This window comes from Salarias fasciatus, chromosome 13 (assembly GCF_902148845.1).
Source record: "Salarias fasciatus chromosome 13, fSalaFa1.1, whole genome shotgun sequence".
Taxonomy (NCBI): Eukaryota; Metazoa; Chordata; class Actinopteri; order Blenniiformes; family Blenniidae; genus Salarias; species Salarias fasciatus.
The window spans coordinates 801,552-824,574 of record NC_043757.1 but is presented as its reverse complement, the minus strand read 5'-3'; the positions used below and the strand labels follow the sequence as shown (position 1 = coordinate 824,574).

Below are 23,023 nucleotides of genomic sequence, written 5' to 3'. Positions count from 1 at the left end.
AACTGATGAGTTAAGTAAACATAACATTATGAGTTGCTGTAAATGTCTTTCCATACAGGAAAAAAACGAAAACTAACCAAAAGAATTGATATTGCATTTGTGTGATTTAAAGGTTTAACCGTTCTGGGTAATCAGGGACCTTTTCTCCGTACTGACAATACTTTTCCTCAACTTTTGGCAATAGTTTTGGCCGTGTTACTCAGTATTGTATGGCTTTTTGTAGGAAGGTTTCTTTCATGGAAAGTCTTAAAATTCAAAGTTAGATTTTTGTCCGAGGTCAACAACATAGAACAAATTTACTAGTCTTTGAGGACATCAGCTCTGCCCAAGCTGCTATAAAAACACAAAAGATTAACATTTTTTGGTACTTTTTTCCTCAAATCATTCAGTCAACTTCACTTCTAATCAACAATACCAAATGTGCAATTATGTTTTTTGTGTTTGGTATTTAAATACCAACTACATTGAACGATATACAAAGTTTAATGAGAAAAATACACAAAAAAATAAGTCACTTTTGATATTATAAATGTTGGAGGGCTGCAGAGTTTTTTCAAAGATTATGCTTAAATGTACAAACAATTATTAAAATAATGATTTGGTTGCATTGCTATTATTACACTTTTTTTTTGCATTGCCGGAACAAAGACATACTACCCTTAGAGGTAGCTACAGAGCATACATGTCCACTTCCAAAGCTGCTGTAAAAAAATGATGAATTTCTTTATACTTTTGTTCACTTAAATTAATCAGTGAACTCCATTTCTATTAAAAAATTAACATTGAATTATTTTTACCTTCAAATTACAATACATGATGTCATGATGTCTGTGTTTCTTTATGAACAAACACATGCAGAGATACAAGATTCTAAATGTTAAAGGGCTGGGGATTTATTTTCAAAGATCAGGCTGAAATAAGCATAAGATTATTGCTCAAATTAATTTTCAACATTTACATTTTTTCTGTCACATTCTAATTATGACCCTTTCAGGTAAAAGGCACAATAATGTTCTATTGTGTCCTGTTTTACCACAATTTTGAAATCACAATGTCATTATAAAATTTAATTGGGTATTCTCTTATTTCAGGGTTTATTTATAGTGTTTTTTTAAATCACTTTTAGTGTTTACCATGAGATGGAACAAATTTCCATTGTATGTCTGTGGATGAAACAGCGGGCATTCTTCATGGTAAAAACAACAATGGAAATACTCTAGCATTGCTGTTGTCCACTTTCCCTGAAATAATGCTGAAGTCATCACTGTTGTTGTAATTTTGAGCATTTACCCACCATGTTTCAACAACTTTCTGAACAACAATCAACACTCAGAATCAGCTGGACATAGAAGACACAGACAGCATGAAGAAGGGATGGATAGTTCAACGCTGAAGCACATTTCTGCTGTTGTAGCTCCATGCTTCGTCTGTGACTGTGTCTGAGGTGGACAGACGGACCTTTGCCTGACCTGAGATAAAGAGGTGCTTTATTGCAGTTGAGACCATTTTTAACATGTAACCAGAAAAAGTTTTTTTCAACTTGTGAACCATGACAATGTTCTCAGACTCAGAAAGGTCAATGACCTGTTATCTGCAGAAAAGCACCTCTTTATCTCACCTGTTGCTCACTGGGGGACTGAAATGATCAGTCTGTCAAAGACATATAGATGTATAACACTGGTTCTGAGTGGACAGCAGCCTGTAACTCAGTACAGTCACTACTGTTTGTGTTGACTTCACAGTGAGCTCTGTGAGGTGCAGTAAATAAATAATTACATTAATTTTTTTTCAGAACTGAAGTTGATGGAATGATTTGAGCAAAATTGATGAAAAATATTAATCTTTGATTTTACAGCTGCTTTGGGGGAGGACCCTCATGGCCACTTTTAAAGGGTAGTAATTAAGGAAATGGGCACTGCAGTAAAAATTAAAATTGCATGAAATTTAATGTTTTTATTCGTCTTATGTATATTTAAAGTTGCATTAACGACTTTTTCAACTTTCAAAATAATTATTTTCCACCATGAATTTGTTCCAAATATTCAATGATGTGCACAATGTGCCCTGACATACGGGCGACAGCAGCTCAGCTGGTAGAGCAGGTCGTCTCATAACCGGAAGGTTGGCGGTTCGATCCCCGCTCCCGCAGGCGTAAAACTGTCGTTGTGTCCTTGGGCAAGACACTTCACCCACTTTGCCTGGTATGAAAGTTGTAAGAGTTGGTGGTGGGAGGGGCCGATGGCGCAGACTGGCAGCCTCGCTTCCGTCAGTCTGCCCCCCCCCCCCAGGGCAGCTGTGGCGGCCATGACCGCTCGCTGAGATGTAATTTTTTTTTTTTAATATGCTCTTATTCTGCATTTTACCATTTCCTAGTCATTTTTCTTATCATTGGAGAATAAATGAAATATATTATGAAATTATTATATTAATACGTTATGGTCTTTGATGTTCGCACCACTCACCTGCCGTGGGAATGTCATCACCGGCGAAATGGACCCAACCATCAACTTTTCTGTGTTTTTGTGCACTTTAATTAAACTTTTACTGGCCAGAATGGCACAAATAAAGGAGAGGAGACGACGAATGAGACTGGCTCTCATCGCTTTGGCAAGACACCGCGTTAAGTACATAGTTAAAGCTCGGGTTGGTGATCTGAATTAGATGCGTTTTTTTAAATACTGGTTAAAATGATCTTTATGACCTGATGGGAAGCGATTCATCGCGTGTTTTTAAAGTAGAGCGGAATGTTTGGCGGTTTACTTACCGTTGTGCGCCATAACTTGGCGTAGTGCAAATAAAGAAAAACGAAGAAGCGAAGCGCTGAGGACAGGTCAGCACTGTAACAGCGGCGCTCGTGCACGTAAGCGGGTGCGCCCCATTGGGTGGGAGCTGGGCGGAGCTAGGCGGGGCCCTGGGGAGATGCTACATCCGAATACATGCTAGTTTTCCAACTTTAATTCCCTTTGATTGTAATTTTCATGCCATCTGCTGGGGAAAGTTAAAGGTATTATAGTCCTAATTTTTAATTGATTGCTTTTAAACGTTGGCAAATTAATCTACTTTATCAATGGGAATCGCTGTAGGACTTGATCTAGACCAATGGAGAAGCTCCGCCCACTGCGGGACGTTTGGGTCAAAATGATTCAATCAAAAAACAGGCTTCAAAACTTTTTTCACTTCGACTGGAAAAAAAAGGTGTTTGAATGTCAAAACAAAGTCGAAACAGTCCGAACATTTTGTTTGTTTGTTTTGACTGAAAATTTGTTTTTGATTGAAGTTATATCTTTGATTGAGTAATAAAGAAACAAACGTCCAACTCATTTTATGGCTCAAATCCAAAAATAGGACTTCAATCAGAAAATATATTTTCAATCAAATTAAAACTGAATTGAATCATGAAAACATTTCAGTCAAAGAAAAAACGTGTTCGGATGCATTTTTTTTTTTTTTTTTTAGTCTCAAATGTTTTTTCTATTGGGAAAACGTTTTTTTCTTTGATTTTTTTTTTTATTATTGAAGTGACTTTTTTTAATGAAAACCTTTTTTTTAGGTTGGGGCTGCTTTTGCTTTCATTGAGGAATAAAGAAACAAATGTCCTCCCCATGATGTGGCTCAAATCCAAAAATAGAACTTCAATCAAAAAATGTATTTTCAGCCCAAAAAAAAATCTATCAAAGAAAAAACGTGTTTTTATGCAAGTTTTTGGGGTCTCAAATACTTTTTTGCGTTTGAACAAGTTTTTTCTTTGACTGAAAATGTTTTTATTTTTTTTTTTTTTTTTTAATTGAAGTGAGGTTTTTTCTGATTGAAAACATGTTTTGCGATTGGAGCAACTTTTTTTCGATTGAAAAATAAAGAAACAAATTTATCTCCATAAAAATCCATCCTGAAGGACTGGGAGCCAATGAGCCGCTGGAGTAATGTGGCCCCGCCCCCTGCAGTAATGTGGCCCCGCCCCCTGGTCGTATTTGAGACACTCCTGCTTCTGACCAGAGAGCAAGGCAGTACAGTGATCTAACCAGCAGGAGGCGCAGGTGTCATGACCCCCCCCCCCCCTGGTGTTCAGACTCCTGCTTGACCTCATGTTTTCTTTTATTACAACCAATGAAAGACTTCAGTGAAATTTGATGTTTCTGAGTCGAGCAGCTGTGTGTGTGTGTGTGTGTGTGTGTGTGTGTGTGTGTGTGTGTGTGTGTGTGTGTGTGTGTGTGTTCACTCTGAACACTGAAGCTCCAGAGACACGGGCTCATCTGTCACGTCTCTGTTCTCAGTTATGACTCTTTTATTGGCGACAGCAGTGATGATAACACACACACACACACACACACACACACACACACACACACACACACACACACACACACACACACACACACACCATAAAAAGTTATGACAGTAGTTTATCAGTGTCAGAGTGCGGTTCAGTCGTCCTCAGTGATCGTCCTTCAGCTCATGAATCAGAATTTAAACTTAATTATATAAAACAAACACTGAACTTTATATGGAATATTTCCTGATATTTGTCTTTAAACACAGGCGGTGAGTGTGTGTGAGTGTGTGTGAGTGTGTGTGTGAGTGTGTGTGTGTGTGTGTGTGTGTGGCAGTGAAACGTGAGCCGGCACGCGGCCGGCCTCCGTTCCTGGAAGGCGTGTTCGATTCCCGGGTGGTTGTGTAACGGCGGCGTCCGGAGTCCAGCCGGGCGGCGAGCGGCTGACTCAGCACGGCCGCTCCAGCCGCTCCCTGCCCTCCGGGGTCAGCACGATCAGGTCCTGAGACTCGGGGTGGTCCAGGCTCACGAGGACGTGCTGGAGGCAGGGCAGGGCTGGGATTTGAACCAGCAAACCCCCGAGTACCACCTCAAACTCCACGATCCGGCCAAAGGAAGAGCCGCTCACCCACGGACGCTAACAGCAGGCTAGCTACCTGCTATCAAGCTAGCTACCTGCTATCAAGCTAGCTACCTGCTCTCATGCTAGCTACCTGCTATCAAGCTAGCTACCTGCTATCACGCTAGCCTCGGAGCCATGCTGCCAGGGCTCCATGAGTTTGGTAAAAGACCCAGAATGCAACAGTCTTTGTGGACATGTTGGACATGACGTAGACCCAGAGAGACGTCCTGACTGTCCTGTTCCAGCTGATCTGACGACGGATCCTTCGTGTTCGCAGCTTCCTGCTGGGCGGCGTCTGTTGGGAACGAGGCCGACCCGCACGACTGCAGGGGTAATAGATTACTACTCTACTCTAACTGAAGGTGAAATTAAAACCACCTGCTTGGAGGTTTGGGCAGACTAGAGCTTCCTGAAGGCCAGCTTTGGGCCGGGGACCTTATGATGGACACCCCGGGTGTGCAGTGCTTCAGTTTCCTGTATCTGAACGTCTCACTGTGTTTGTCCCAGTGACCTTCAGCTGATCACTTCAGGCCGCCGGTGACCTTGGGTGACCTTGGGTGACCTTGGTCTGGATTCCGACCTGCCGGCTCGGCGCCGGCTTCCCGGTTCCGGCTCCCGGTCCTGGTTCCGGAGCGTCTGAGGCGGTGGATTGACAGGCGGAGCCGCGGTGTGTTTGTGGACGTTTTATTGACCCTTCCTCGGCCCCGCCCCTCCCCCGCCCTCAGCCCCTCCCCCGCCCTCAGCCCCTCCACACACACACGACAGTAAAATAAGTTAAGCCCTCTCCAGCCTGTGAACCAGGTCCATAACGCTGCTCCCCTCCGGACGGCGTCCCGCGGCGGCGAGCCCCCTGGACACGGCGGCTCCGGGTGGGCGGAGCCGGGCGTCTTCACGCCGGATCGGATTTTAAATACGTGGATAAACATTTAGAACTCACAGCAGCGAGAAGCCGTTTCTACAACCGTTTCTACAACCGTCAGCCATCAGCTGATCGGCCAGTCAGCACCAGCTAGCCCGGTTCCAGTGACTCGATGGGCTTGATGATGGTGGTTCTGTTAGAACGGAGCACCGGGCCGGACCCGTGACCCGGACTGGCGAGTATTAAAACGAGGACCGGAGCGTCGTGTTCGCTCGCTTGACAGGAGAGACGGGAGAACCGGAGAACCGGCGTCTCTTCTCTTCCTGCAAATGAGCGAGCAGGAGGCTCCGGTCCGCCGCCAGAACCCAGACCAGAACAAGCAGGTGACATGTCGGACGGCGGCGCCGAGCTCATGACGTGGCCGACTTGAGGTACGCCACCAGGTCGGCGCGCTCGCCCTTCTTCTTGATGCCGGCGAAGATCATCTTGGTTCCGGGAATGTACTTCTTGGGGTTCTCCAGGTACTCCATCAGGGTGTTGTCGCCCCACACGATGCCTGCAGGGACGGGACGGGGACAGAGGGACAGGACGGGACGGGGACAGAGGGACAGACAGGCAGGGTTAAACCAGCACTGACTGGAGCTTCTTCCTCCCCGAGATCAACTCCTGTGGTTCTTCTCACTGCTCTGACGTTCCTGCTGACAGAACCCCTGAAGGTTCTCATGAAGGGAGAACTGAGGAGAACTGAGGAGAGCCGGGTCAAACCGATCCAGACTCTCGTTCTCTAAACCGTTATGACCGTCACCAGTCTGGAACATGGCGCTGAACCGGTTCTCCACACTAAAGTCCCAGACGTCCAGACGGATCCGTCCCGCCGGTCCAGACGGATCCGTCCCGCTCAACGTCTTCGAGATGAGACGAGGCAGAAACTGAACTTTGACCCAAGTTAAAGACGTTTTCTGTGACGTTCCAGGATTTCAGACGGTTCACTTTGAAAAGGTTCCAACGTTCAGAGAGAACATTAGAAAGTCCAGCTATTCGGGCAGTCAGTAGATTCATTTACGATTAATCATGATTAATCTCTATTTCCACAGTTACTCGCGATTAATCAGGCTTTGAGCTGCATGTTTCAAACGGGGTTGTTCAGCTTCTGAAGGCAGTTTTTTTCAGCCCAGAAGGTAAAACATCGATCAGATCAGCTGAATTTAGAGTCAAGTCATCGGCAGCCGATCTCTGACCGGCAGCCGATCTCTGACCGGCAGCCGGATCTCTGACCGGCAGCCGATCTCTGACCGGCAGCCGATCTCTGACCGGCAGCCGGATCTCTGACCGGCAGCCGGATCTCTGACCGGCAGCCGATCTCTGACCGGCAGCCGATCTCTGACCGGCAGCGTCTCCATCGGGAATCAAACATAAATAAATAAAATCAACAGATTAGGAGGATGCATTGTCATGGTCTTTTCCTCTTATTTAGACAGGATTGCTGTAATTACTTCTTTAATGTTATCTAATGAGTTGACATTGAGCTTCCATTCATATATTTTATTTTACATTTGGGAGTGCATTTGCCGTTTTTTTTCTTTTTTCTCAAAAGTGTATTTGACTCTGTTGTCGTGTTTCGTATGTGACAGCAGTAAGACCAAAGCCGAATTCATTTATTCAAGAAGATTAACTAATAATGCTTTCAGGAGCACTAGAATAGATATATGAGTGATAAACAGGTGGTACTTATGTTTCTGCAAATGAACTCTTCATATATGTGTGTATGAGTTTACATGTATGTATAATTGTGTGTGTATACATGTTCAAAATGTATCTCTAGATGTAATGACTTGAAAGAGACCCCAGGCAGAACAGGTCCTGAGCTGGGCCAGGAGCTAATGGGGCTCTCAAACAAAAAACAGTTTCCTGGTTGGATTTTCTTTCAAAATAAAGTGTCATGTAGAGCAACTTAATACAGTGTCTGTTAACAATACAGAAAATGCAGAAAAGGAAAAGCCCCAAAGCCCAGTTTTGAGATTAATCACCATTAAAACGGTTCATCTTTAGCCACTCCTGCATTAATTAATCACAATTAATGCAATTAATCCAACAGCCTGACAAATTACAGAATCAAACCTCAGAATCGACTGACTGAAACCCTCTCTGGTCAGCTGAGTCTTTCTGGCTGCATGTTCTCCCTGAGCGTCTGTCAGTTTCCCTCTCATGGTCGTGTCGGCCTCAGAACTCATGCGAGAGGTGAAAGGTCACGGCGCCGCAGCACACTGACCTTTGCTCTTGTTGGCGTCCGTGTAGGAGTAGCCCTCCGCCTGGCCCGTCTTGCGTCCGAACAGGCCCCACAGGTTGGGCCCCACCTTGTGCTTGCCGCCCTCCTCCACCGTGTGGCACTGGGCGCACTTCTGCACGAAGGCCTTCTTCCCCTTGTTGACGTCTCCCATGGCGGATCGGCTGTGGAGGGTCAGAGGTCAGAGGAGACCGGCTGAGCGCCGCCGCTATTCATAGAGCCGTCGTCCAGACGCCATCTTGTGAAGGTCGTGTAAGGTGACTTCCTCTACAGAGAGTCGAGTCACGGCGGGAGGGCTCCCCCGGCCCGCCGGGGGTTAAACCAGGCGAAGAGCCGCTCCCCCCGGCGACTCAGACCCGGAGGCTCGGGTTACAGCGGAGGACGGCTGCCAGCTCCACGCCGTAAACACGCCGCGGTTCAACGCCCGCAGGAAGCAGCGTGAAGGCCAAAGTCTGATCTGCAGGAGCTGCTGCTAATGGGCTTAAAACGCTGAAGGTGCACCCATGACCTGACCTCGTGGCAAAGCATCGACGGGTTTTAAACCAGCGACACACACACGGCTCGGCCACACTCCAACAGCCTGACCTTCACTCATTTCTACAGGTTAAACGTTTCTCTTTTGAAGGATTCTGGGCGTTTAAAATCTCTTCTACTCAGCTGTTTTCATGTTTTATTGTCAAAGCATTTTTTTAAGGTTAGAAAGAAAGATGATCGAGAAATAACTGATGAGATTATTAATGAAAAAGTCTTTTTAACGGGCAGAATGCATCTTTACATTGAGCAGGCCCACATTAATACACAAACATGATCTAGTTAGATAGCTACAACTGCAGAACATTCTGAAGCAGAACACTGAATGTGAAAAATAAAGCTGAGAAAGGTTCAGGATGATATTTGATCAGACAGGCCTTAAAAAGAAATAACTACACAAAATAAATGAACTAATTGGAAAAAAAAATAAACCGATAATTAAAGCATTTTGAGCACATTACATATTTTTTAAATTTCTTGAAGGATTTTAAATGATTCATTTTTCCAGGGAGCGATCAGCAGCCTGCCGTCCTCCGGAGCAGCGGGGGAAGCATTTCGGTGCGACACCGCCTGCTGTCCTCGCGTGACCCGTCTTGATGTAACGGTCGCTTTTATCACGCAGAAATCACGACCGAGCACCGCATCATACCGCACCGCCATCCAGCTCAGCCCGGCAAAACCCGGCACACAGCCGCCAAATGTTCCGCTCCGGAGCTCAGACTCTTCGCGCGTTTCGACGTTTCGAGTCGTTTTGCGGGCATCAGCTTGCACGCTGCACCAAACCCGCCGTAACGTGAGCTCAGCCTCAGTGAAAGATGGCGGGCTCCCGGTGGAACGGCATCCCTCGCAGGGCCGCATCAAGGACACACGGCTCCAAACACGGACGCGGCCCTCACACACACACCAACATCACACACACACCGCCACCCGGGCCGCTCCGCGGGCCCCCGGCCCCGGGGCGGCCCCCCGGCCTGCTGGGGGAGGCGACCCGCTGCGCCCGGGCTCAAGGATGCTTCAATGTCGGTGTGAGAGTCTCCCCGCCTCGGCTTCAGGCAGCCGCCGGGGCGCCGCCGAGGGACCAGCCACGGCCCGGAATCAACACACCGAACGCTGAATTACTCTGATAACGGAATTAACCGGAGCTATTCACCAGAACACACTCACTCTCTCTCACACACACACACACACACACACACACACACGCTCCGCAGCATCTCCTGACAGCGACCTGAGCTCAGTTCGCACCCCGCCGGGAGCAGCCGGGCTCCGGGTCACTCAGCAGGCCGAGAACCGGGTAACCGGGTGTAGAATGTACCTGTCGAGCGGCGCGTGCGGGGCGGAAGTGTCCTCTCTCTGCAGAGCAGCCGTTTGTGGCGGACGTAAAGAAGGTCACTCCACTTTAGAGACACCGGCTTCTGACGTCACCGCGCTGTCACGTGCTGGAAGATTTCCTCGCAGTCCTGACGTGGACTCCTCGACCCGGCCGCGTCCCATTTCCACACCGGGACGCGTCCTTTGATCAGTCACTTCCTCACGTTTCTTCTGAACAAAAAACCAAATTCCTCCAGAATAAACCGCCAGAATCACAACTTCAGACGCAGTTCAGCTGAGAGCAACCACATAACGGAGCTTACTCACCCTTATTTTGACCAGAAGAGGATGAGGTGCTGTGAAAGGAAGCTGAAGGTGAATATTGGTACGAGCCCTACCATCACTCCGCTCCTCTGGGGGTCAAAATGCACCTGCTGGAGTGTCCTTATAAGGAAATGATAAGATTCATAAAACATTTGAATTTTTATTGATCGATACAGAACGATTGGTTTGGAAGTTGTCTGTTGTTTCCATTCGGGAAAACTTTTAGTTTGTAAAAGTATTCATCCATCGGTGACTTAAAATGAAAAAAAAAAGAAAAAAGAACACACACACACACACACTTAGAGATGCGCGGATTGCGGATCGGGCGGATGACGTGTCGAAAAATTAAGATTTTAATTACATTCGGGCGGGTTGCGGTTGAAACACTCAAATAAAAAAAGCAACATTTTAATAGCCAAAACACTATTCTGATGGCGGCGGAAGGAGATTTTATGGATGGAAAAATGAGCCATCCGCGCATTTCTAACACACACACACACTCTGAACGAAAAAGTAATGTATGTTTACTGTAAGACAGAGAGAAAGAAGAAGAAAGACAATGCTTTACAGTTCGTTCAAACAGGCATGAAAAAGTGAGAACAGTAAGTTAACTCCACACACAGTAGATCAGTAACAGCTAACATGGTTCCAGTCCAGGGTCGTGAAGTGAACACATACAAATAAACCTCTAGCTCTCAGATAAACTTTGTTTCCTCCATCAGAGGAACTCATCACCTGTGGATGCTCAGAAAGTGTTGGATTGATTATTGGTGTCATGTTATCTAATGGGAGCTTAAAGGCGTCTCTGACTTCAAATTAAATTACAGACAGTATTTCGATGTATGTTGTTACCACTGGGAAATGAAAACCAAAACTTCTCTGTGTTAAGTTTGAAGCTCACCATAATTTAAGGTGCAATAAATAATAATAATAAGTCACATGACGACCCCCCCCCCCCCTCCCCCAGCAGGTTGCCAGTTTGGGAGACTTTAAGTGAGTTTAGACAGTTCAGCCGCACCGTCCTTGCAGCACAGGCGTGCACACACACAGCTGGTTTCACGTGCACACAGCTGGTTTCACGTGCACACAGCAGCGTCTGGCGCACGGCCAGTCGGTGCTGTTTGTTTGGCAACCTCAGGAACTCACAAATGATTGGTTCTGGAACCAGGAAGTGTGACGGTCTAGCCCCGTCCATCAGAGCTGTTCTGCCCTGGAACTCTTGCTTTGAAAGAAAAAAACCTTTGCCAAGACATTTATAGACGAGACGACAGATTGTTTAAAGGGAATGTTTCTTCAGTGACAGTAAAAATGGGGAGGATTTGAATTTTCTTAATAGTAAAGTTCTCACTTATTGCCGCTTTAAATTGAATTACCATAATTGAAAATATAAAAAAGTAATCAAAATCAAGCGTATGGTAATAATTCTTTTCAAGTTGACTATTCAAAATTCAGGGTCATTCACACACACACACACACACACACACTGAAAGACTGTTTTGTTCTGTTCCTTATGTAGCAGTCGCTGAGTTGAGGCCAGTGGAACCCTGATTGGTTCTCCTCGGGACACACAGCCTGTCAAAGTTTATTCTAGTTGACATGGAAAAGCCGTCACTCCTCCTCCGTCTCGTCATGTAACCGTATACGTTCGGAGGGTCACCGCCGCATGAGCTCTTTCAAAACACTTGGCTTATAATAAATCACTTAAAATAGTTTGGCAGAACTCTCACTGGGTCAAAAATATAAATCTGAAAAACTCGACTCATCCAACAAACGATAACAAGCGACTTGTCAAGGACCAAGTGTTTTAGAGCGTCTCAAGATCCCAAGTTCAAGGTCTTGACCTGTTCTCGGCACAATAAAGTCTTGGTCTTGTCTTCAATTCTGTCTTGTCTTTGTCTTGTTCCTGTCATGGTTTTGTTCTTGTTCTTGTCTTGGTTTCGGTCTTGTCTTGTCTTAGTCTTTCTATTATCTTAGTCTTGTTCTTGTCTTGGTATTATCTTGGTTTGGTCTTGATCCAAACCTGCACCAAACCTGCCATCACTGGAGGTCTGACTGTGATTTTTTTTTCTGTTTTGAGTTTCATTTAGAAAATACCCAGTAGGCATATTTGAACCACCTTTCGATATCCAAGTCTCAATACTTTATGTCAGCAATTAATATCATGTCAGCGTTGCTATTTTTTTGTATTTCCTTATTTTAGATTAATATCTAATTATTTTGATTAATGACAACTCTCGTGTTTTAAAATGAAGGGAAAGGTCGCTCATTTGGTTATCCAACAAAAGGTGGTTATAAAAGTTTCCTGCGGCATCCTTTTGTAACCATCCAATACGTTTTAGCATTTCCCACACGGTAGGGGGCAGTGAAGGCAACTCACCGTCTCCTTCCAGAACAATGGGCTCTAGTGATGCCTTCAGGAACTGTAGGAATTGATCAATGTCATCCAAACTACTGCAGACATCCCAAATTCATGTTTCAATTAAATGTAATATGTAATGAATTCAGTTTTCTTGTATTTCAAGTTGCAATTGGTTTATGGTTATGATAATTTGAACCATACAAGCTATATGGAATGAAGTTGTATATGGATATGAATGCAAAATTATAAAATTGAGAACAAAATGTATGCACAACATTGCCAGACATTTTTGCTCACCTGCCCTCACACACAAATAAACTGGAATAACCTCCCACTCCAGAACCAGAGGATGTGGTTCCACCAGCTAGAACAGTTCCAACTGTTCTGGGAAGGCTTCAGGGCTGTGTTTATGGGAATTTTGGACCATTTGGGAGGTCCGACTTGTGTGCGTGTGTGTGTGTGTGTGTGTGTGTGTGTGTGTGTGTGTGTGTGTGTGTGTGTGTGTGTGTGTACGTAAATGTTGAAAACAATACAAATCTATGGGTGAATTGATGCTTCTGTGTTTTGCATCAGTTATTAACATGTCTGGAATGGATTACCAACAATAAAATGTTTAATAAAATGTAAACTCTACACGTACAGTAGTTTTTACTTTATATGTACATATCAAACTATACAAACCTGATTATTCATTTAATTGTACCCTCCATTGATAACAATAATAATAATAATAATAATAATAATAATAATAATAATAATAATAATAATAATAATAATAATTATTATTATTATTATTATTATTATAACGGATAGGCCTTGCGTACTGAAAATTCCGAGCAGCCCTGAAGGCAGCACGCCGCTGTCGCTCGCCGTTACTGCAGACGCGAACATGGAGGAATACTCCAACAAACAATCCACCGAAAACCTCGACGACCCTCCCAACAGCCGCCTCTTCGTGGTCACCAGCCGGTCCATCACCGAGGATGAGCTCCGGGAGAGTTTCGCCGGGTTCGGGGACATCCAGGGAGTCTGGGTGGTGAAAGACAAGCAGACAAAGGAGTCGAAGGGGATCGCCTACATCAAGTTCGCCAAGTCGTCTCAGGCCTGCCTGGCCATGGAGGAGATGCACGGGAAGGTGGTGATGGAAGGAACCAAACCCATCAAGGTAGAGCTCAAGCTCGAGTTAGCGCCGTCCATTACCTCGGCCCTGTCGGCTTTTGTTGAGCTTTGGTCGAAAAAGGTGCATTTTAAACTACTTCCGGTTGTTAGCTTGCTAGCAGCGTTAGCACCGCCTGCTTGCTAAAGGTAGCGCGCACTTTTTCTTTATTGCTATCAGACTTAGTAATCCTCCAAAAACTCTGAGCTGCGGCTGCTGGTGAAGCGGAGACTCTGAAGGAGTCCTCGCTGTGGACGTGGCGGATTTCTCTTCATTTCTGTTGCCCGAGCTGCCGCTGTGCGGAGTCATGCCGCCGCCGTCCACCAGGCGGCAGTACTGAGCCGGAGTATTATTACCTTCTTTCAATGTCCTTCTATTGAATGAAATCAGAGATTAAACTGAGCCATGTAGTTCATGTAAACATGCAGTGTGTGTTAAAAGTTGTGCATTAACCGAGGAGTAACAGGAAATAACAGTCCATGCAATCCGCCTGAATGGAATCAGACTGTTTGACCTGATAGCTAGCGTTATGACGTTTCATTCTCAGACTGTCCGGAGGGTTTCAGACCCCCCACTGTGAAAAGCTCGATAATTTCTGTCTCTTACTTTTGTTCTTGTTCTGTTTTCTCCAGGTTTTCATCGCTCAGTCCCGATCGTCAACGAGACACCGAGACGTCGAGGACGAGGAGCTGACCAGGATCTTCGTCATGATCCCCAAAACCTTTTCGGAGGAAGACCTCAAGAACACGTTCAAGGTAGATAATCTGCCGCTGGCGCCGTGGCGTCCGGTGGAGCGCATCCCAGCGGCGTCGGTCCGAGCAGAGTTCATCTCACTGCAGTGACCCGAGACAGACCCCGGGAGGAGGACCGGGGGCTCCGCCAGCCGGGCCAGACCCCTCTCACCCTGTGTCCTGTGTGTGTGTGTGTGTGTGCGTGTGCGTGTGTGTGTCCGCCCTCCAGGAGTACGGCGAGATCGAGTACTGCGTGATCATCAAGAACAAGTTCACCGGCGAGAGTAAAGGCCTCGGCTACGTCCGATACTACAAGCCGTCGCAGGCCGCCGTGGCCATCGAGAACTGCGACAAGAGTAAGAGCGCCGCTGCAGCCCGCCTGCTTACGGCTATTTCCGCCATTCCCGCCTGTTTCCACCTGTTCCTGCCTGTTCCTGCCTGTTCCCGCCTGTTCCCGCCCCCGCGGCTGACCTGCGCTTGTTGCTGTGGTCAGCCTACAGAGCCATCCTGGCTGAACCTCGGAACAAAGCCTCCGTCTCGGAGGACTACAACAGCGGAGCGGGTGGAGGAGGAGGCGGAGGCGTGGGGGGAGGGCCCAGAGGGGACTACGGCGGCGGGCCGGACGCCATGAACCAGTACGCCTTCAACATGGGTGAGTGACGGTCAGACCGCACAGCCAGTGCTAATTTCTAGAAGAAAACAAAGAACATAAATATGTTTGGGGAGGAAAAAAAGCAAAACTGCTTAAAACGAGGTAAAGCTGTTAAAATTTCAAAACTGTCAACAAAAAATACTTCAAACTGTTAAAATCAAGAACAAAAACAGGTTAAATGTAAAAAGATGTTCTCTGTTCTGAACCCGAACTTCATGAATCCTCATCGGATCTGGTTTTGTTTGTGAAGCTTCCTGAGCTGCTTTCTCCTCGTTTTAAAGCTGAAACGTTCTTTACGGCTCCAGAACAGCTGGACTGGCTGAAAGTCACTGAACCGGTTCAGAACCCTGATCTAGAACCTGAACCGTGGAGAACAGGGACACAGAGAGTAGAAAAGTCAAGGTTTTTTCGCCAAAGTGGCGTGACCAGTGTGTGACAGCGGCCTGTGCCCCATCGCCCCCCGCAGGCGACCCGGGGAACTACCAGGTGATGGACTACCGCTCCACCGACTTCACCCGCTTCCTGATGGTGTCCACCCGGGCCGCCCTGTCCCAGGAGCAGATCTTCTCCCTGTTCGACATCATCCCGGGGATGGAGTACTGCGAGCTGCAGAGGGACGCCTACGGCATGAGCAAAGGTGGGGGGGGGGGGCAGACAGTCCGTCCAGGGTGGAATAACCACAGAATAAAGTTAGACGGGTCGGCCGGCCGGTCGGCCGGTCGGTTGACGGGTTTCTTGCCTGTGCCGCAGGCCACGCCCTGATCCGCTACAGCAACCTGGGCTCGGCCGTCTACGCCAAGGAGAAGCTCAACGGCTTCGAGTATCCTCCGGGGAACAAGCTGGTGGTCAACTTCGTGGACGACGGGGAGGACCGCAGCAGGTGGGCTCTGCCGGACGGCGAGGGGGGGCAAAATAAGGGCCGCGGGCCAATGCCGGCCCTGCGGCCGCTCCAGTCTGGAGCAGTGTGGAGCTCTGAGAAGGAAACGGAACAGCAGCAGGTCTGAACGGACCGGAGGCTAGCAGGGTCTAGCAGTGCAGATAGACTCCTCGGTCCTCGTGCAGGACCTCAGACCGCAGGTTGGGAACCGCTCTGTGCTCCGACAGACAGATTTAGACTTTCCGTGCTCTAAATGCTAAACTGGTCCCTGAAAACCCCGAGACGGAGAGATCAGGGGTTTTTTTTATTTTTATTGGTGCTGGGCAACGATAAAATATCTTGATCACGATTAATCGCATTATTTGCAAAATACAATAGTGAATCAAACAGTATCCTGTAACGATCCTCCTGCCTCCAGCCGGCCGCAGGGAAGGCTGCTTTTTTTTTTCCTGCAAGAATTTTGAAACAAGCATAATTTTGCAATTCATCAAATATGATTTATAATAACGTTCAATACCAAGATCCCCCCCCCCCCCCCACCACCACCAGGGGGGTGGGGCGAGAGCAGATGACAAACAGCAGTGACCGGATGGATCCAGTCCGGCTGAACCGAGCCTCGTCCTGACCTTTATGAAGCCAGACTGTGTGTTGAAGGGAATTTTACTTTATTTTGTGTGTTTTCAGCGCCTGAAGAAGGTCCGGCGGGTGAAACGTTGCACCTTCAAAACACGCGATTTAAGTTTGATTTTCATTTTTTTTCATACTTGCTCCTGATTCCAGTGTGAGCCTCACGCCAGCCTTTTCCTCCTGATTTCTCTGGTAATTCGTCCGAGTTCAATACGGCCGATAAAGAGGAATGGATCGGGTTTCACCGCAGAGAGCGTGTGTGCTGTATCGACGCTCGGTAGGAACGCAGACGCCGGGAAGACATCCGGCCGGGATCGCTGTGGGGAGGGGCTCGTTCCCGGTCCCCGGCCGGCGGCGTGATCAGTCCAGATCAGTCCAGAGCCAGAGAGCAACGGACTCTCAGAATAACAAGGAACAAAACAAAAGGCGTTCACGCTTAGCGCGGCAGCCCGATTTTTATTGAGCATTTCTCCCAGGTTTCTATCAGACGGCTGCTTCCTGATCAGCTGCTCCCCATGAAAACCACCGACCAGACACTCTAACAGCCGTCTGTGTGCGTGTGTGTGTGTGTGCGTGTGCGTGTGTGCGTGCGTGTGTGTGCGCAGCCCGGTGGGCCGCATGGCCATGCAGTTCGTGGCCACTCAGATGATGTCCTCGGTGTGGAACGGGCCGTCTTCCAGCCAGGGCCTGAAGCCGGTGAGTCCGCCTCTCTGTCTGCCGGTTAGAATCCGTCCTGAGTCCCGTCCAACCCGTCCGCCCGTCCGTCCAGATGCAGCCGCTGCAGCAGGGCTACTCCGGCATGTCCCCGATGTCCCGGATCCAGACGGACGTCAGCCTGCCGCCCCCCAAGAAGCTGGCGCCGCCCGACAGCAAGGCCAAGGAGCGGCTGTTCGTGGTGTTCAGCCCCTCGCCGCTGCCGCCCGACGTGCTGGAGGACGTCTTCTGGTAACCCCTGACCCCTCACTCTGTCACGACCCTTGACCCCGCGGTCACGGGGTCGGGCCGTTAAGAACGTCTCTGTCTCCGCAGCCGCTTCGGGTCCCTCATCGAGGTCCACCTGGTGCCGGGCCGGAAGGTGGGCTACATGAAGTACGCTGACAAACAGGTGAGGCTCGGGGCCGGGGTCAAAGGTCAGGGTCGCAGGTCAACGCAGGTTCACCCGGAGCTTTAGAACAGGGAAACCAGCAGAACCAGAACTGCTGAGCGGACCCTCTTCCTGCCCGTCAGCAGCAGGGGGCAGCAGTGAGCCGCGGCTTCCTCGTGCGTTCCTTTGCTCTGGTGCTGAAGCCACAGCTGCAGAACGGCTCACTGCTGCCCCCTGTGGCCCCGCGTGGTACTGCAGCCTCCCGGCCGGCCGTCGGCCTGCGCTGGACTGGACCCACACCAGAGAGTGTTTCCTGTGGAGGCTGCAGACCAGCTGACCTGTGTGTGTGTGTGTGTGTGTGTGTGTGTGTGTGTGTGTGTGTGTGTGTGTGTGTGTGTGTGTGTGTGTGTGTGTGTGTGTGTGTGTGTGTGTGTGTGTGTGTGTGTGTGTGTGTGTCAGTGTGCAGACGACGCCATGGCGGCGCTCCACGGCCACGTCGTCAACGGTGTGAAGATGAAGGTGATGCTGGCCGACCCCCCCCGGGAGGAGTCCCACAAGCGCCCCCGGACCTACTAGAGGCCCGGCCGGACCCCACCGCACCGGTAAGTGCCTTGCTCGACAGCAGCCGCCTGACGTCTCGTTGTAGCAGATACAGCGAGAGCAGTCACACTGATCTCACACACACCTCACACACACACCTCACACACCTCACAGTAGGGCATTAACGACTTCAGTTTTTTTCAAGTCAACTTATCCGTCAATAAAGTCGAAGTCGAGTCGCCGAGTCGTGATGACGTCGTCACATTGACGGGGGGACAACAGGGACACACAGCCGTCCAGCAACGAGCAGCTTGCATTAAAATTCACCGCAGCCTGATCGCTCGGGCGCCGCCCCGCGACTCAGAACCAGGAAAAAGGCCAAACAAATTCTAATACTAAATGATAATATATTGACAGTGTATGAGCTTCGTTTTTTATAAACAATCTGTAATAATGAGCAGATAAACAGTCTGGAGGATGTGTGGACCAGCGGCCTGCATGGAACACTCTGAGCCCAAACACGCAGTACGGGAGAAACGGCGTGCAGCACGGTGGAGCGACAACGCGAACAACACACAAGCATCGGCTGTCCTTCTGACATTTTAACCTGAACAAAACAAAGGCTGACACCTTGAGTTTCTTTTAAAGTTAACTGCACAATATGAAGTTCAATGGAAGCTTAAGGCGGCGGCAGCGAGACGCCGCCGTGCTGTCCGCGTCACGTTTGGAAAAAAGAGCTCGTTGTCTTAATGAAATAAAAAAACACAATAATCAAAACCCGGTGCTGTCGCAGTTAGATTTCAATGCTGGTCTTACCTGCATGGTTCACAGAACATTACTTAGACAACAGCTTTCAGCGTGAAATAAATGGAAATTAAAAACCAAAATGCAAATAGGCACCAATCAGAAACCAACTTCAACACGGAAAAAAAAAAAAAAAAAAAAAAAAAAGCCTCGCCAGCCTCTAAAGATAAAGGGTAAAAGAGAAAGGAATCCTTATTGCTGTAATATTCTGAGATCACGATCAGCGTAGTAATCCTGCTCTGGTCGTCTTCCCTCACATTGTTGGGCTGCAGCTTCATGTTTTCATGGAGCGAGACGAGCCAATCACACGCCGGATGAAGGCTGAGCTGTGGGGCGATCGGGGGAGAGAGAGAATAACCTGCGACTCGTCGACTCCTCCAAACTTATATCGACTTGTGCGACGGGAGTCGACTAGTCGACGTTTCTGTTAATGCCCTACCACACACACACACACACACACACACACACACACACACACACACACACACACACACACACACACACACACACACACACACACACACACACACACACTTCACTGAAGACGTCATGAAGACTGCTTACAAAACAAGTGTTTGAAGCTCTGAACACACAGCGTCTGTATTAACACACACACTGAACACACAGCGTCTGTATTAACACACACACTGAACACACAGCGTCTGTATTAACACACACACTGAACACACACCATCTGTATTAACACACACACTGAACACACAGCGTCTGTATTAACACACACACTGAACACACAGCGTCTGTATTAACACACACACTGAACACACGGCGTCTGTATTAACACACACACTGAACACACAGCGTCTGTATTAACACACACACTGAACACACACCATCTGTATTAACACACACACTGAACACACGGCGTCTGTATTAACACACACACTGAACACACAGCGTCTGTATTAACACACACACTGAACACACAGCGTCTGTATTAACACACACACTGAACACACACCATCTGTATTAACACACACACTGAACACACAGCGTCTGTATTAACACACACACTGAACACACAGCGTCTGTATTAACACACACACTGAACACACGGCGTCTGTATTAACACACACACTGAACACACGGCGTCTGTATTAACACACACACTGAACACACAGCGTCTGTATTAACACACACACTGAACACACAGCGTCTGTATTAACACACACACTGAACACACAGCGTCTGTATTAACACACACACTGAACACACACCGTCTGTATTAACACACACACTGAACACACACCGTCTGTATTAACACACACACTGAACACACAGCGTCTGTATTAACACACACACTGAACACACAGCGTCTGTATTAACACACACACTGAACACACAGCGTCTGTATTAACACACACACTGAACACACAGCGTCTGTATTAACACACACACTGAACACACAGCGTCTGTATTAACACACACACTGAACACACGGCGTCTGTATTAACACACACACTGAACACGGCGTCTGTATTACACACACACTGAACACACAGCGTCTGTATTAACACACACTGAACACACAGCGTCTGTATTAACACACACACTGAACACACAGCGTCTGTATTAACACACACACTGAACACACGGCGTCTGTATTAACACACACACTGAACACACAGCGTCTGTATTAACACACACACTGAACACACAGCGTCTGTATTAACACACACACTGAACACACAGCGTCTGTATTAACACACACACTGAACACACAGCGTCTGTATTAACACACACACTGAACACACAGCGTCTGTATTAACACACACACTGAACACACAGCGTCTGTATTAACACACACACTGAACACACGGCGTCGTTGCAGATCAGCTGACCTCGCTCTCGCGTTCTGCATGCGCCATGATTTCTGTAAATGCTGTAAATGATGATCAGTGCGTCGGTCAGACGAGTCGGACCCGGTTTACGCCCCGGTTGAAGTCGGAGTTCGACTTCGTCCTGAACCGCGGCGTAAACGCGGCGTCCGGCGCTCAGGGCGAATGTGCTTCCCTGCCTGTCAGTAACGCTGCAGCTTCTTGTTCCCCAGGCGACTGTTGTCATGACACAGTGACCCCTGACCTGACAGACCGACCGACATCGAGACCCGTTCCCGACCTCTGACCCCGACCTTTGACCCCTGTCTGACCGACCGGGCGGCAGCGACCGTGCTGCGCCTCGGTGACGTGACACTGCTACCAGGGTGGCGTCCGAGTGGCGAGGATCGGTGTGGAGTTTGTAGTTCGTCCTGAATGTCTGTTTTTATGTCTGGAAGCGTTTTATCGGCGGCGCCGGAGCCTCTGTGGAGGCTGCCGGCTGCCGAGGAGCCCATGAGCAGGATGTGGACAGTGTTGTAGTTGGGCTTCCTTTCTCTCTGCTACATGTAATCAACGCTGAGCTCTCTTCACTGTCGAGCTTCTCTTGTTTCAATAAAAACCTCGAACAATATTCCGGCCTGGTTTCGTCTGTCGCTGCTGTTTACAGCCGAGCTCCGGGGATTAATGTTAAAATTCCCGGACTTCAACAAAACTACAGCTGGAACAGGAGAAACGGTGACGCCGTGCCGAGGAGCCCCAAACCTCTGGTACAGTTTCTACTGTGGATGAAGAAAAATGGAGTTTCATCGCTGTAACCTTTTCAGGACTGCTCCGGTCAATTTACAGAGTGATCATCTGGAGGACAGGAGTCCTGGGGAAAGAAACTACAACCATCCATTATTTGAGCAGTGCAGTCAAGAGCTCACACACTTCCTGTTGGCTCCATTGGGTCGACTAGTGCAGCATGTTTTCAGCTTTATTAATGGTTTGCAAACAACTTGCTCCGGCAGTGACATGCTGCAGAAAATGTTTCAAAAGGAGTAAAAAAAAAAAAAAAAAAAAAAAAAACCTGTAGAAATTTAAAAAAAAAAACCAAATTGGATACCAGCAGAAATAATAGTACGTAATATAAGTTTGATCTTCTTTTGGTGAAAAATGAGACCCATCCAACATGGCTCCCGCCTCAGCTGCCCAGTGCTGCGGGAGACCCATCCAACATGGCGGCTACTTCAGCTGCTCAGCACAGGAGTATGGGCGGCCGGTATGATCAGAAGTACGGCGTTCAGGCGGCGTAAATATGGGGAGACGCCGTCACGTGACCTGGTCAAACCAGACGCCTGCATTATAACGTCATTCTAATGTTCTCCACCCCTGAAGTTTGGTCAGCCAGTAAAATTAATTTATTTTTACTCAATCAGTGGAAGCCTGGGAGACTGAAGCAGCTGCAGGACGAGCTGGATCTCTGGCTGTGGCTGCAGGACAGGAAGGAAGCTGGACTTCACAACCACAACATTATACTTGTGTTGCAATCAATTTAATTTGCCGAAAAAAATTTATTTTGTCTTATCTCACTACGCTTTGGATGTGCAATTATCATGTGTGCTTCTTTAAGCACTATAATAAAATATTTTTTTAAATTAATTTTTTAAATTACAGTTTACAAAATGTAATCGTTTGGATTACAAAATTGATCTTACATGATTGATCTTACAAGATCTTACATGATTGATCGTTTTTTTCGGCAAATTAAATTGATCGTTACAGTATAATGGTGATAAACGAGCAATTGTTGATCAGAAATGAACAACACAGCATAAGCAGAATGCAATATTATGTTGCGGTTGTGAAGTCCAGCTTCCTTCCTGTCCTGGAGCCACAGCCAGAGATCCAGCTCGTCCTGCAGCTGCTTCAGTCTCCCAGGCTTCCACTGATTGGGTAAAAATAAATTAATTTTACTGGCTGACCAAACTTCAGGGGTGGAGATTAGAATAAAATTATAATGCAGGCGTCTGGTTTGACCAGGTCACGTGACGGCGTCTCCCCATATTTACGCCGCTTTAAACGCCGTATTTTTGATCCTATCTGCCGCCCATACAGGAGACCGATCCGACACTGCGGCCGCTTCTGCGACAGGAGACTCATCCAACATGGCGGCTGATT

The 23,023-nt window shown here is 47.8% G+C and overlaps 2 protein-coding genes across 2 annotated transcripts; one reads left to right on the top strand and one right to left on the bottom strand.

Moving 5' to 3' along the window:
• Window positions 1-5,616: 5,616 nt before the first annotated feature.
• LOC115399805 (cytochrome c) lies at window positions 5,617-9,993 on the bottom strand. The gene is made up of 3 exons (XM_030107375.1): window positions 9,879-9,993; window positions 8,018-8,196; window positions 5,617-6,304 (listed from the first exon to the last, which is right to left on the bottom strand). Exons 2-3 carry the CDS (start codon window positions 8,184-8,186, stop codon window positions 6,159-6,161), a joined length of 315 nt encoding a protein of 104 aa, XP_029963235.1. The 5' UTR covers window positions 8,187-8,196; window positions 9,879-9,993; the 3' UTR covers window positions 5,617-6,158.
• Window positions 9,994-13,406: 3,413 nt separating this feature from the next.
• Window positions 13,407-21,955, top strand: rbm45 (RNA binding motif protein 45). Its single transcript, XM_030106717.1, has 11 exons — window positions 13,407-13,722; window positions 14,346-14,468; window positions 14,674-14,800; window positions 14,938-15,096; window positions 15,563-15,733; window positions 15,847-15,976; window positions 17,206-17,296; window positions 17,370-17,545; window positions 17,630-17,705; window positions 18,144-18,286; window positions 21,097-21,955. The coding sequence occupies exons 1-10, from the start codon at window positions 13,447-13,449 to the stop codon at window positions 18,258-18,260; spliced, it is 1,446 nt and encodes a 481-aa protein (XP_029962577.1). The 5' UTR covers window positions 13,407-13,446; the 3' UTR covers window positions 18,261-18,286; window positions 21,097-21,955.
• The last annotated feature ends 1,068 nt before the right edge of the window (window positions 21,956-23,023 follow it).

What these genes read in the sequence shown, in the direction of transcription:
- LOC115399805 (XM_030107375.1), bottom strand. Translation starts at nt 8,186, where the DNA reads ATGGGAGACGTCAACAAGGGGAAGAAGGCCTTCGTGCAGAAGTGCGCC. An exon ending in GGACGCCAACAAGAGCAAAG is followed by an intron (nt 6,305 to 8,017) that starts GTCAGTGTGCTG and finishes CCGTCCCTGCAG; the next exon opens with GCATCGTGTGGGGCGACAAC.
- rbm45 (XM_030106717.1), top strand. Translation starts at nt 13,447, where the DNA reads ATGGAGGAATACTCCAACAAACAATCCACCGAAAACCTCGACGACCCT. An exon ending in CCAGTACGCCTTCAACATGG is followed by an intron (nt 15,097 to 15,562) that starts GTGAGTGACGGT and finishes CGCCCCCCGCAG; the next exon opens with GCGACCCGGGGAACTACCAG. An exon ending in TGAAGTACGCTGACAAACAG is followed by an intron (nt 17,706 to 18,143) that starts GTGAGGCTCGGG and finishes TGTGTGTGTCAG; the next exon opens with TGTGCAGACGACGCCATGGC.